Source organism: Artemia franciscana, chromosome 7, assembly GCF_032884065.1.
Source record: "Artemia franciscana chromosome 7, ASM3288406v1, whole genome shotgun sequence".
Classification (NCBI taxonomy): Eukaryota; Metazoa; Arthropoda; class Branchiopoda; order Anostraca; family Artemiidae; genus Artemia; species Artemia franciscana.
The window spans coordinates 21952675-21964158 of record NC_088869.1 but is presented as its reverse complement, the minus strand read 5'-3'; the positions used below and the strand labels follow the sequence as shown (position 1 = coordinate 21964158).

At 34.5% G+C, this 11484-nt stretch overlaps 1 protein-coding gene across 1 annotated transcript in view; it reads right to left on the bottom strand.

Annotated features, from left to right (window-relative positions):
- Positions 1-1533: 1533 nt before the first annotated feature.
- LOC136028990 (1,5-anhydro-D-fructose reductase-like) overlaps positions 1534-11484 on the bottom strand; it is a 32830-nt gene continuing 22879 nt past the window's right edge. The window contains exons 5-8 of the mRNA XM_065706989.1: positions 9696-9826; positions 6290-6452; positions 3560-3657; positions 1534-1756 (exon numbers count right to left, since the gene is read on the bottom strand). Of these exons, the coding sequence (XP_065563061.1) occupies positions 1726-1756; positions 3560-3657; positions 6290-6452; positions 9696-9826 (423 nt within the window). The 3' untranslated portion in view covers positions 1534-1725. The remainder of the gene's footprint in view (positions 1757-3559; positions 3658-6289; positions 6453-9695; positions 9827-11484) is intronic.

The window sequence follows — 11484 nt, the reverse complement described above, 5'->3', positions numbered from 1 at the left end:
GAAAAGTGTCGTATGATTTGCCGCCATCCACATATTGCACTCCTGGCACAAGCATCGTATCTAGAGATCGATACCTGCGCAACGCAAACCATTCGTCAGCATATGAAAAGTTTTTTTTTTTTACTAACGTAAGTATAAGGACATGTCTTGCAAAAGCACGTGGCTTTTGGAGACAATCTTTTACTGGAAGGCAGAAAAAAAATGTTTTTTTGTTTTTACTATTAACAGTCACCAGTTGTATTAGTGTTTTTGTTGTTTTGTTTTTTTAATTTTGACTTCTTTTTTTCACATTTCTTTATGAAAGACTGCTCAAACACTATGGCCGTTTATTTTAATAAGAAATATTTCATACATCTTTAAGACTTTAGTGCAAAGAGAGAGGGCTGAGGAAGGGGAATCTCCGCTTGTAAAGCATATTTTTTTTTGTCTAAGGATTTGTTTTGTTTCAAATCTGTTTATATTAAATTTCTGTTTCTGTGAATCAAAAGTTGCTTAGCTATCCGTGCAACTTGCTCCACTTGAAAACTTCAAGAATTTTTGCCAAGGGAAAATGGCTTAGAATTTTCAAGCCTTTATTCCTTATTCAACCAGTGGAAAGAAAAATAATTCTTGGTCTTCAAGACGAAACCAAGAGAAAACGGTTTTCAATAATTAAGTATACATAGTGCTTAGGGGGGGAGGTAGATTATCCCTCAAACCAAGTTTTTTCTTATAAAGAGCATTTCCTATGAAGGAAACTGCTTTTGTCAAATATATTGAGTTTTAATTCGTTAAGAGAGTTGTTCATAGAATAACAGTAATATTGTGTGCTTAACACTGTGTATCATTATGTTTCTCTTCCTCCAACTTATAGGTTACTTTACAAGTTGAGGAATCGCTGGTAACATCAAGAATAAAAGAAGAAATGACATCACGCGTAGATATTACGGAATTTCGAGATATGGGCCACAACAGATATACTAAAATGTTTGAGAATTTGAGTTTCTTTTCAGAAGCTCTAATGTCAAATTCTAACATTCTGTAGGTTATACTACTATGGATTACTTTGTGCTTTTAGCCACATGAGAAAGTAATATTGCACAAGTTCTGTAAGTGGTGGTGTTTCTTTCAGCTATAGATTTGACCCCAAAGTTCATGGGAGTTTCAACTCTCATGTTTCACGTCAACTTTTGTTAGCTATGCATTTTGGCCTTAGTTACAACTGTGTGTCTTCCGTTTCTACTGCGAAAGAGTCTAATCTGTGGTCTTCCATCTATTCTGCCCTTCACTATCGTAAGCGCGTCGTTTTTGCCCATATAAAGGGTATTCTCAAGCCACTATTTTGTGACTCGTTTGCTGATTGGAGTTTCACTACTTCGTATGTAAACATTTTCGGTTGCCATATTCACTCGGAGCTTTAGTCGGCCTTACTCGAATATTGATATTTTTCTTTCGTATGTTTTTAAGTTGGACTTGTACGCTTTAGTCATACAAAATAAAATACAAATGAGGCAGTCGTAACCTGTGTTTTGCTCAGCCTAAATTCAACAACTCTTAGGAATCATAAATTTTATTTTGGCTACCAAAATTTTTAATATTATATCTCGAGAATAGTTAAAATTATTCCAACCATCATGTTTGAATCTTGAATTTTCCATTTTTGCTTCAATGTGACTCATTACAATGAACAAAACGTTGATTTGAATTCAAAATGATGGTCTTGTGAAACTTCCTTGTCGAGCAGCATTAAAAAGGATACTCAGGATGCTTCTGCGCCCTGAAAATACAGAAATAAAGCTGATTTCTGACAAGTCATCAGTGACATTCAGCGCTTCTCAGCTTGAGATGATCATTACTGAATCATTCAGTTGAATCATTTTGAAAATGAGCTGTTTTGTTAATGAATTAAATTAATCTCCAACTTAGGAGTTTTTCATTACATCATAAATTTAAGCGAAAAATTTAAATCATAAATCTACGAGCCGTGATTCCTTGATAGAAGTCGTATGTGTTCTCCCATCTCTGAAATATTCAGCTGTTATTCCAAAACATTTAGAAGGTTCAGGGTATTATTTAGCCTAAATTGTTCTCCCTTTTTTATCTGGAAGCGACCTAACGCTATCATAAAAGAAACTGAAGTAACACAGACATGTTTTTATTCTATAGTTTTACAAATTTGTCCTATCAATCCTGGCGAACACTTAATTCCAACCATGATTTTCAGAAATTATTATTCATTATATGCTTATCAGCCCTGACAAAGATTACTGGAAGTGAGGAATGAATCTTCGAGACTTTTACACAGGTTTAATAGAATTGAAAATACTAGATTCTCAGGGAGTGCAACATCATCTAGCAAAGCTATAGATTTCTTTTAATTTATTGAAATTTAGTTTTTGATAGAAGTGTAAGTATCTGGACCAAACAATAAACTTGATGGAAGTAGGGAGATTCGTTTTTAACTATTTTTTCTGATTATAAAAATTTTAGATTAGTATGCAAATCGTAGACTTGTCGATAAAAAATGACCCATTCAGCCTTTTTATCAAAAATGGTTCAAGTAAAAAAATCTAATTAAAATCTTTATTTAAGTTTTTTTAGTAAGCCTAACGTTTTTTGTGGGTGATATTAGATGGTGTTTTCGCAGCGCAGAACGCGCGTTTCTCTTATCACTTTGTCACACTCTTTCGGCTGCGCTGCATAAATCAACCCATTTAATACGTCTTCACTATTTATTCATAATTTGTTGAGGAAACGATTCAACCATATATGATTTTTCCTTTCTCTGTATTTATTTTAACTTATTCTAATTCTTTTAAACCAAAAAATGATAACGAAGAAGAAAATATATAATTTTTACGTTATCAAAAGACAAACCTTGTGTCAACAGAGAATGAACAAAACGCTGTACAGTTGACATAAATACAAATCGAACACAAATTTTCTCTTCTGTCAATTGGTTACGCAGAACGAACGAGCCTGTGTTGTCTTTGCTGTCGACAGAGACGATGAATCGGACATAATATTTAGAAAATTTTCGATATGTTGACAGACGAAGCTCCATTTTTACTCAGAAAGGTATTGATACTTCAGCTCAAATGGGTCCCAGGAGTTTCCAGACTAGTTATAGGAGGCAATTGGGCTTGTAGACTAAACTGTACTTTTACTGAGATCTTAGCATTTATTCAAGTCAATGCTTTTAAAGGTTTTTTCTTCTGTACCCGTGGTATGTGTAGTAAGTTTAGGATGGTCGTGTTATCATATTGTACCTAGCAGCAAGGTTCAACAGGTCAGGCGACCTGGTGGTCAATTAAAGAATTGGTGGGCAGCTGCCAAAAACGACCTCAACCCCGTTGGCGGATTTCGAAGATTTGGCAGGAAGTGGGAGAGCTGCTGGCTCCGGTTTGCTGAAGAGTTGGCATAAGATCGCGACAAACGGGAGTCAACCATACGTAGTCTTCTAGATGCCGGGTGAGGCGTCCTTGTCAGATCCCGCTACAAGTACAAGTAAGTAGAATTACAATAAGTTTCTATGAATGAAGAAATTGAATTTAAAAAAAAAGACGAGTTAAAATATTACCCTTTGAAGAAAGTCCAGTCAAAAGTTCTTCCTTTTTGTCCCTGATCAAGGGAATTTAAGTCTGATATATCTTCTGGAGATAATTCAAAGTCAAATATCTATAAAAAATAAAAGATACAAGGTGAAGGTCGAAATTCAGGCACTTTGGTGGGGGGGTCTATTCTAGAAGGAGTTCAGTCAAATGTTTGAAAAAAGGAAACCAGCAAATATGCTAAGCTATGCTTATAGGCAGGGGTTTTTACTGGAAGGGGATGTGGCAACATTTTCCAGAAAAGCGTAAAACCTCTTAAATATGCGAAACATCGTCAGTCAGGTATCAAAACGTTGTATCTTAGAAGAGGTATTGAAGGTCGTATTGTAGAAGAGCAAACAAAAAACCTCACAACTTTTCCATTCCCCTTTTGATAACTGTAAAACAAAAACAGATTGATATGTATTGATTTAACATATCAATGCGTTTTGTTGTATAGTCATCGGAGGGGAAATAAAAAAAAATGTGAGGATTTATTATTCGCCCTTCTGTAAATTTACAATTATGGAGATATGACCTTTTGATACCCGACTGACGATATGCAGTGTTCCCATGCTTTTCTAACTATACTGCCATGCCTATAGCCTGAACATCTTCGGCTAAATTTCCGAGTCAGATTATATCTCCTATTCAAAGGTAGATTCCGGTGCTTTGCTGAAATAAATTATAGTCAAGCTTCTAATTCTTGGGCCAAGAACTTTGGGTTAAAAATTTCAACAAAGTAAAGCTATGTTTCCTTAACACATGCCTCAATCAATTTTTGTTTTTTCTATTTCAACTTCAATTGTATAAGCAGTCTTAAGTAACTATTGCTACTGTTCAGAAATATTGCCAAGTTGCCTGATAAAGACTGGATTTTTTAAACTCGTCAAATTCTGAAGTCGATCAAAGAGCATGAGTTACTTAAGAGTGGAAACTGGTGCTAGTGTCGGTAAAAAAGAAAACTGTCAACGTCATTTAGCGAAAATTGGTATATTCAAGCTCTGTAAGCATTTTTCCGTCAGGAACTGAGATCAGATATTTACTACTACACTTATTCTACCACCACAAAAATCAAATTAATCATTCTTATTAGACTGAAAACAAATGCCAAGTGTCGCCAGACGCTAGATAGCATTGAGTTTTCTGTCCACACTAGCGCCAGTTCCACTCTTGTTAGCTACCCATACTCTTCAAAGTCGACAACTAATATTTCGTGACAAGTGGATATTGCTCCTGTGTCAAGTTAGGCCATGGCCTAAGGAAGTGGTATAAAACTTTACCTTATTCCATTTTAAATTAGCATAACTCTTGGTTTACATAGATTTTCGCACAGAGGGTTAATATCCGCTTGTCATCGCAATTTAGTTTCTAAATTAAGAAACTTTAGTTACTTTAATTGTATTCTATTTTATTTAAATAATTATGATAAAACTTAATTTAAACAGATTATTGAGTTGACAAACTCAGTTTTGTGGGGTTTCTAAGCATTTTTTTTTTTATACAATACCAACAGCAATTTAAATTGTTATTTTCATTCTTTTAAACAATAGCACCAGTTATAAAATAGACAATTCTCTCTGAATATAATGGGAATCGTGAAGGTAGTAATCGTGAATTTATGCAATTCACGATTACTACCTATTGCAGCAAATTTCATTATGTGAACCTTGTGGAACGTAGAATCACATAAAACTAAAGGACATATGATTTTGTCTTTTTGTCGACAAAAAATAATAATAAGGCAATAAACGAAAAAAACTGAATGGTTAGAATGATCTCGCAACCTATTAATTTTTTTGCTGGCATACTCTGTTTTTGTTGTTTTCAAAACTTTTTTTTGATTTTGTTTATCATAATTGACACATTTCAATTTAATTCTCTAATCTTCTACAAATGATTATTATTATTATGGTCGGACTCACAAAATAAGTCAAGACTTAGGCCCGAGACTTACTTTCAACCCCCTCCCTCTCCCTCCAAAAAATAGCACCAATAGTCACTGGATTAATGGTGCCCTCTTGGGTGGTTATTTGAGCTAGGACTTGTCTATCTTTTTTATGTCTATTTGAAGAAAAGCCTTCTTAGGTAGTGTAAGCGGGTTCGCTGTTGTTTTCCCCAGTCCCAAGAACCCCATCCGCTAGATTAAGACTTAGATAGGCAACACTCTTCCCTCAAGATAAAGAGGAGAGTCTCCCATCCTTCGCTAGTCATCAAAGGCAAGTAGTCCTTGATCCTCAGAGCCGATACTAGAAAGAGAGCATCTTTCTATCACCTTGGATTGCTCTCCCAGGGATTTTTTACGCCATGGCTGACGTTTCAAATATTCAGGGGGATTGATCCCTCGGGTATAATTTTGACAGTACTGGCTTAAATCCATACAATCTGGGCAATGCATTCGAAAAAATACCGTGGCTCATGGTTGGACATTTTGGGGAGGCTGGACAGTGACTGAAATTAGCACGGCCCTTTTTGCACCTAATTCTCTCAGGGGCACCACGAGAAGGTTGTCGCTACTTCTCCCTTCCATGAATGATGTTCACGTCAGTCTCAGCCATATTATGAAACTCTTTTATTCAGAAAATTTTCCATTGTTTGTGGTTTGATTCATAATAAATACTGTTTGCAAAACTATTAAAGCACCCCTCTCCAGTCTATGAACTAAGTAATTCCGTTGCGGTTATCAGACTAATAAAAGGTGTCGCCTATGGGCACTTTACCTTAAAATTTTCGGCAATCCGCTTTGGGTTTGTACTCTTCGGTATAACTACAACCTGTAGTTGTGCAAGGTATCTCAAAAGTATCTGTGCTGGAGTCTTCTCATGCTTCTTTGCCAATTCAGAAACCACGGGGTTTTGCAGGATGTCAGGAATGAATCCGTTCCTTTAATTAAACAAAAAAAATACTCTTAAGAAAATCCCTTTTAACGAACTCTTAAGAGTTCGTTATTGATTCATTAGTTTAGGAGCATTATTGCCTACGTTGTGATTACACACGCTATAACACAAGGGCTCAAGAATTTGTATTCCGAAATTGAGATTCCTATAGAAAGTTTTGAACTTTTGACCTTTTTGAGCCTAGATGTCATGTCTCTTCAGAGCCAATACAATAATGTACAAATTAAAGAATGAAGCACCTTCCATTTTTTTTGCGACTTCGTATGGAAGTGGTAACTGTAAACACATGGGAGGAAGTAATTTGATTAGAGACTGAAAACTCTAACACTATTTCTAAGGTTCCAAAGGGACTGGTGGGCCACCAGCTCCCTTCATGTATCCTTCTTGCCTCCGGGGGAAATAACTCTGGCCTTTAGAGTAACAAAATTTTAATGGATAATTTACGTTCGTTTTAAGTTTGACTCGGTTATTTAGTTAAATTTCTGTAAGTTTTGGATTCCATCTATTCATTAATAGGAATTAATGGTCATTTTAATTTTAAATTTTTTATCTAACTTCATTTCTGCTCGTTTTAGGTTTTAATATAACTCTTGACTTCTTTACTTTAGCTTTTCCTTTCTTTTTTTAAAAACCTGAAAATCAAAATCAAGGTACAATTTTTACGAGAAGGTAGGAGGGCCTAAACTCATTATCACCATGTACGTTGCCTTATTTCAAGCAGAAAATTATTCATAGTATACTGTGAGGCCTCATTTTTTCTAGTAATGGATGTAAAAGTTGAGTGGATGAAAAGAACAGTATTCACTCTTTTTATGTCAGAATATATAGCTTAGGTATTATTTGTTCTTATTTGAATTATTTCAAGAGAATTATGAACTCCCTGGAATAAAATGAACACAAAATAAAGTAAAAATGTACAATAAAAGCATAAATAAACGAATACACACCGTAGAAATATGGATAACAAATTGGTAATCAAATGACCAAGACCAAGTTCTCAATGACCTCTTTTTATGATTCTTTTTTAAGGATCTTAAGATTTTAACTTTCTTTTTCTGTATGATCTCAACAATCATGTTCTAATCAGTACGAGAATGTAGCAATAAGCGAGAGTTTTTAAAACTATTAAAAAAAACTTAACAAAGCAGTGATGAAAAATTTTTTTTCAGAATTAATGAACTTACTATTTATTAAAAAGTTGCAAAATATAATCGCAAAGTTGAAATTGGTCAATATTATTGGGTGCGAGGAGTAAAGGTATGGCGGATTTATATGTAAGTTATGACGGGTTTTCAAGTATTTAATTAAATATCAAATGATTAGGTCATTTGTGTTTAATATGTTGCGGGGAATTATTTTTTGTTTATTTTTTTTATATTTATGCTGATGCTGTAGGCTTGTATTTACTTCGGCTTGATTTATTTTTATTTTGTCAGTGCTCAAGTATGTAACATTGTCAGCGCTAGTTTTTATTTTCGTATGTATATAACATTGTCAGTGCTAAAGCATTCCACCAGGCATGTGCACTGGTTTGTCATATTTATTTATTTAATTGTTGCAAATAAAAATTATCTATCTATCTAAAATGTTTAATTTATGCATAATTGATTATCAGCGTGCATTTTGTATTGGCAATGTTGCTGTATTTATAATGCTAAATGTCATATGTCTAGGATAGTCTTAGAAACATTTTACAAGCTTTCTCCTGTTTTAAAAAACATTGTCTTATTTTTTAAGAAAATCAATTACTAATCATCGTAAAGTAAATACATTAAATCGGTAAAATAAGGTTAACGGACTGATAAATCGATGAGGGCCCCTTTGTGTTACTTTTCTTTTTTGTTTTTGTTCTTTTTTTTCTCAGACCACAATAGTTAAATCCCAACTAGTTAGAAAATAGCTTATCCGTATGGGCTGATGTATGTAAGTTTTGTGTTTTCCAGTGACAATCTGAGTTGTCTGGATGATAAAAACTGGCTGTCTAGATTAACTAAAGACGGTTCGACAAACAATCTAAATGGAATTTTAGCCATAACGGTTCCATTTTGGACAGTTTTTTTCCACAGTAAAATTGTATTTTAAGATCGACGATCACATAGCTCATATTTCATAATATGAGCTATGTTAAACTGAGTTTTCGAGAAAAGGAGTATTAGGTGCGCCTTGACTGAAATAGGATTCCAAAGCACCTGTGTATATTCTCTTGGACTTGATATGAAGGACCCTTTTGGTCCAGAGTTGCCAGAAGGCGGGACAAAATGTAAGCCAGAGCCTTTGAAAAACAAGCCAAAAATAAGCCAGATCCTTTGAAAACAACCATAACTCGAAAATTTACTCGCCAGTCACCATCAAGATAAGCCAGCCTGGCGGGACCAACATTGCAGCAGTGTTTGGGTCTATCATCTGTAAATCGTGACTTGACTCTATCGCCATATTGGATACAAAGGTGCCATTTAGTATTCAATCAATGCTTCTTAAAACATACTTAGTTGTCTAAAAGTGTTAATGGTTCTTTATCTAATTTGCTTTATTCTATCTTGAATGACCTGTTTTAGAACATTTTTTCAAATCCTTTTAAACAATCAGAATAATCGCTGAAAAATGCATTATATCTACCATCGCATTCTAATTATTAAACTTTTATTGCCGGCAACACTCTAAGGAATATTTAAACGCTCTTTATTATCGATCACGCAGTTGCTTGACCAATTTATTATCGATCAGGCAGTTGATCAGCCAGCTTTATTAAGCACCAATCGGTGACAAAAATATGGCCTCATGGTGCCTCTTTAGTAAAAATATTGTTTCATTGCGTGACAGTAACACCAACCTTATAGACTTTGAGAAGGGCTCAAACTTCAACCTCCTCCCTAAAAAAAATTAAAAATTTATTCGGCATCGCCACTTTTCAAAATATAGCTTCGATTGCTTGGTATTCCCCTCCCCCACCTCCACCCAAAAGTTATCTTCTCCCTTAGTCAAGGGCGCATCCAGAATTTTTATTTGGGGAATTGTTACAAAAAAAACTGAAAAACGTATCGACAATTTGCTTATTTACTTTTTATTACGTTTTTACCAGTTGGACAAAAATTTTGGGCGGATAGGGATTCCAACCCCCTCCCCCGTGGTAAGGCCTTGCCTTTTGTTAGTGTATCTTTAGATTCTCAAATTATTCTGTGTTATAGATGCCCTGTAACTCAAATAAACAATAATTGAACAAGGAACTCACTCTATTCCTCGTTCTTCGAAAAGAACTTGTCGACCAGGTGATCCTAAGGGTGAATAGGCACATACTGTAATGCCAAATTCTTTACAGACATCCCGCAATTCTGTTTGTAAGAAGTAAGCATGAATTTCTACCTAAAAACAGAAAGTTGTTTATGAGTATGTCATCATATATAATTTTTTTTTTCCTAAATTTGCGGTGCCGGGTATAATTAAATATCTGATTTGCCGCTAGTCTTTTAGCGAGGTTTTAGATGGCTGTTGAACCTCCTTCTGAAAGAGCCAACAGAGAAACTTTTAGGGATAACGTCCTCAGGAATATCGGTCCAAATCTAAGTATAACTGTCAAATGAAGCTGTTCTTCAAACACTCTATTCTTGGCGTGCCAAACTCGAGGTTATTGGACGAAAAAGGTCTGGAGAAGAAGGTGAACTCCAGTACTTGTAGAAAACGGTCATCGACGATACATCAAACCTTTCACTAACAGACTTGAAAAGGTCATCGGGAACGACAGACCCTGATCAATTAGCCCTATTCTAGATCTTTTGGATTGGTGCCAGTAAGTGTGTTGGCAGTAACCTCGAGCTTACTGGAAAAGGGCAACAAAAAACTTCAAAGTGTTTGTAATATGGATCTATCAATGAATCTTCGATTTGGCTATCATTTTCAAGAAGAAACGCAAATTGTTGTTTAACTGAGCTAAGAAAAATTTTGAAAATTCCAACTGACAATGGAAACAAATTGAAATTTACTGAAAGAAATTTAGTCATTTTCTGAAGAATAGCAGTCAGGTTACTAAATTACCGGTTGTCTAACTTTCTAAATTTTAGAGCATGGCGAATTATGTTTCTTCTGAAAGATTAATATATGTTTCAAAGCATTTGAGAATTTTGTGGAAAAACTTATTATTCCTTTCCCATCTCTGAAGTCGTTTAATCTGAATTTACAATCTAGGAGACATTTACTCCTATGACTGGTTTTTCTTCCGAAGTAGCATATCTAATAGACCAGTTTATCAGAATCAGTAGACAATATTTAGATTTTTAACACTCTTGAATATGATGCATCCACTTAATTGGCTGCTAAACATAAGTAGTGAAGAGGTTTCTTGTTTTTATTCAGCACAGCACCAATCAAAAAGGACATCAATCTGTATCAACACAAGGGGGATATGTTCTTAAGGTGTGTTCATAGGGTACAACAGAAGGGAAATGGGACAAGCGAAATTTGAAAGGCGTTTTGGTAATTAAGCAAAAAACAGTAATAACTGTTGTTTGCTATAAAAAAAAAAACTAAAGATTCCAGTATTTCGCATGTAATCTTCCACAATTCTACTCATTTATGTGCACTGGTTTTGTAGAACAATGAAGACAATAGCAGAAACACGAAAATTTAGCATAGACTCAATCACGCAAAATCTCATAAAACAACTGTAGAAGAGGTATTTCCTGCTTCCTTAATATATATAAGTATAAGTTTTTTTTCGGAATATGTATAAGTATTTTCTGCTTTCCTTATTAATATATAGTATAGGTGTTAACTCTTTTAGATTTGTTACATGAATAGTAAGAACTATCTCAACTGAGCACTCATTTTCGAATTTAACACTTTTCTATGGAAGGCTGGGTGTCTTCAGATGTCCAATTCTGTAACAACCAGGTGCCTAGACAGATAGAGTAATAGATGTATGTCAGCTCTGAGAATCTCATGAATGAATATTATGTTTAAAAAGGTGATAGATTTTGTACTGCAAATAAAATTTAGAAAAAAAATATTGTAAATTCCTTTATTAT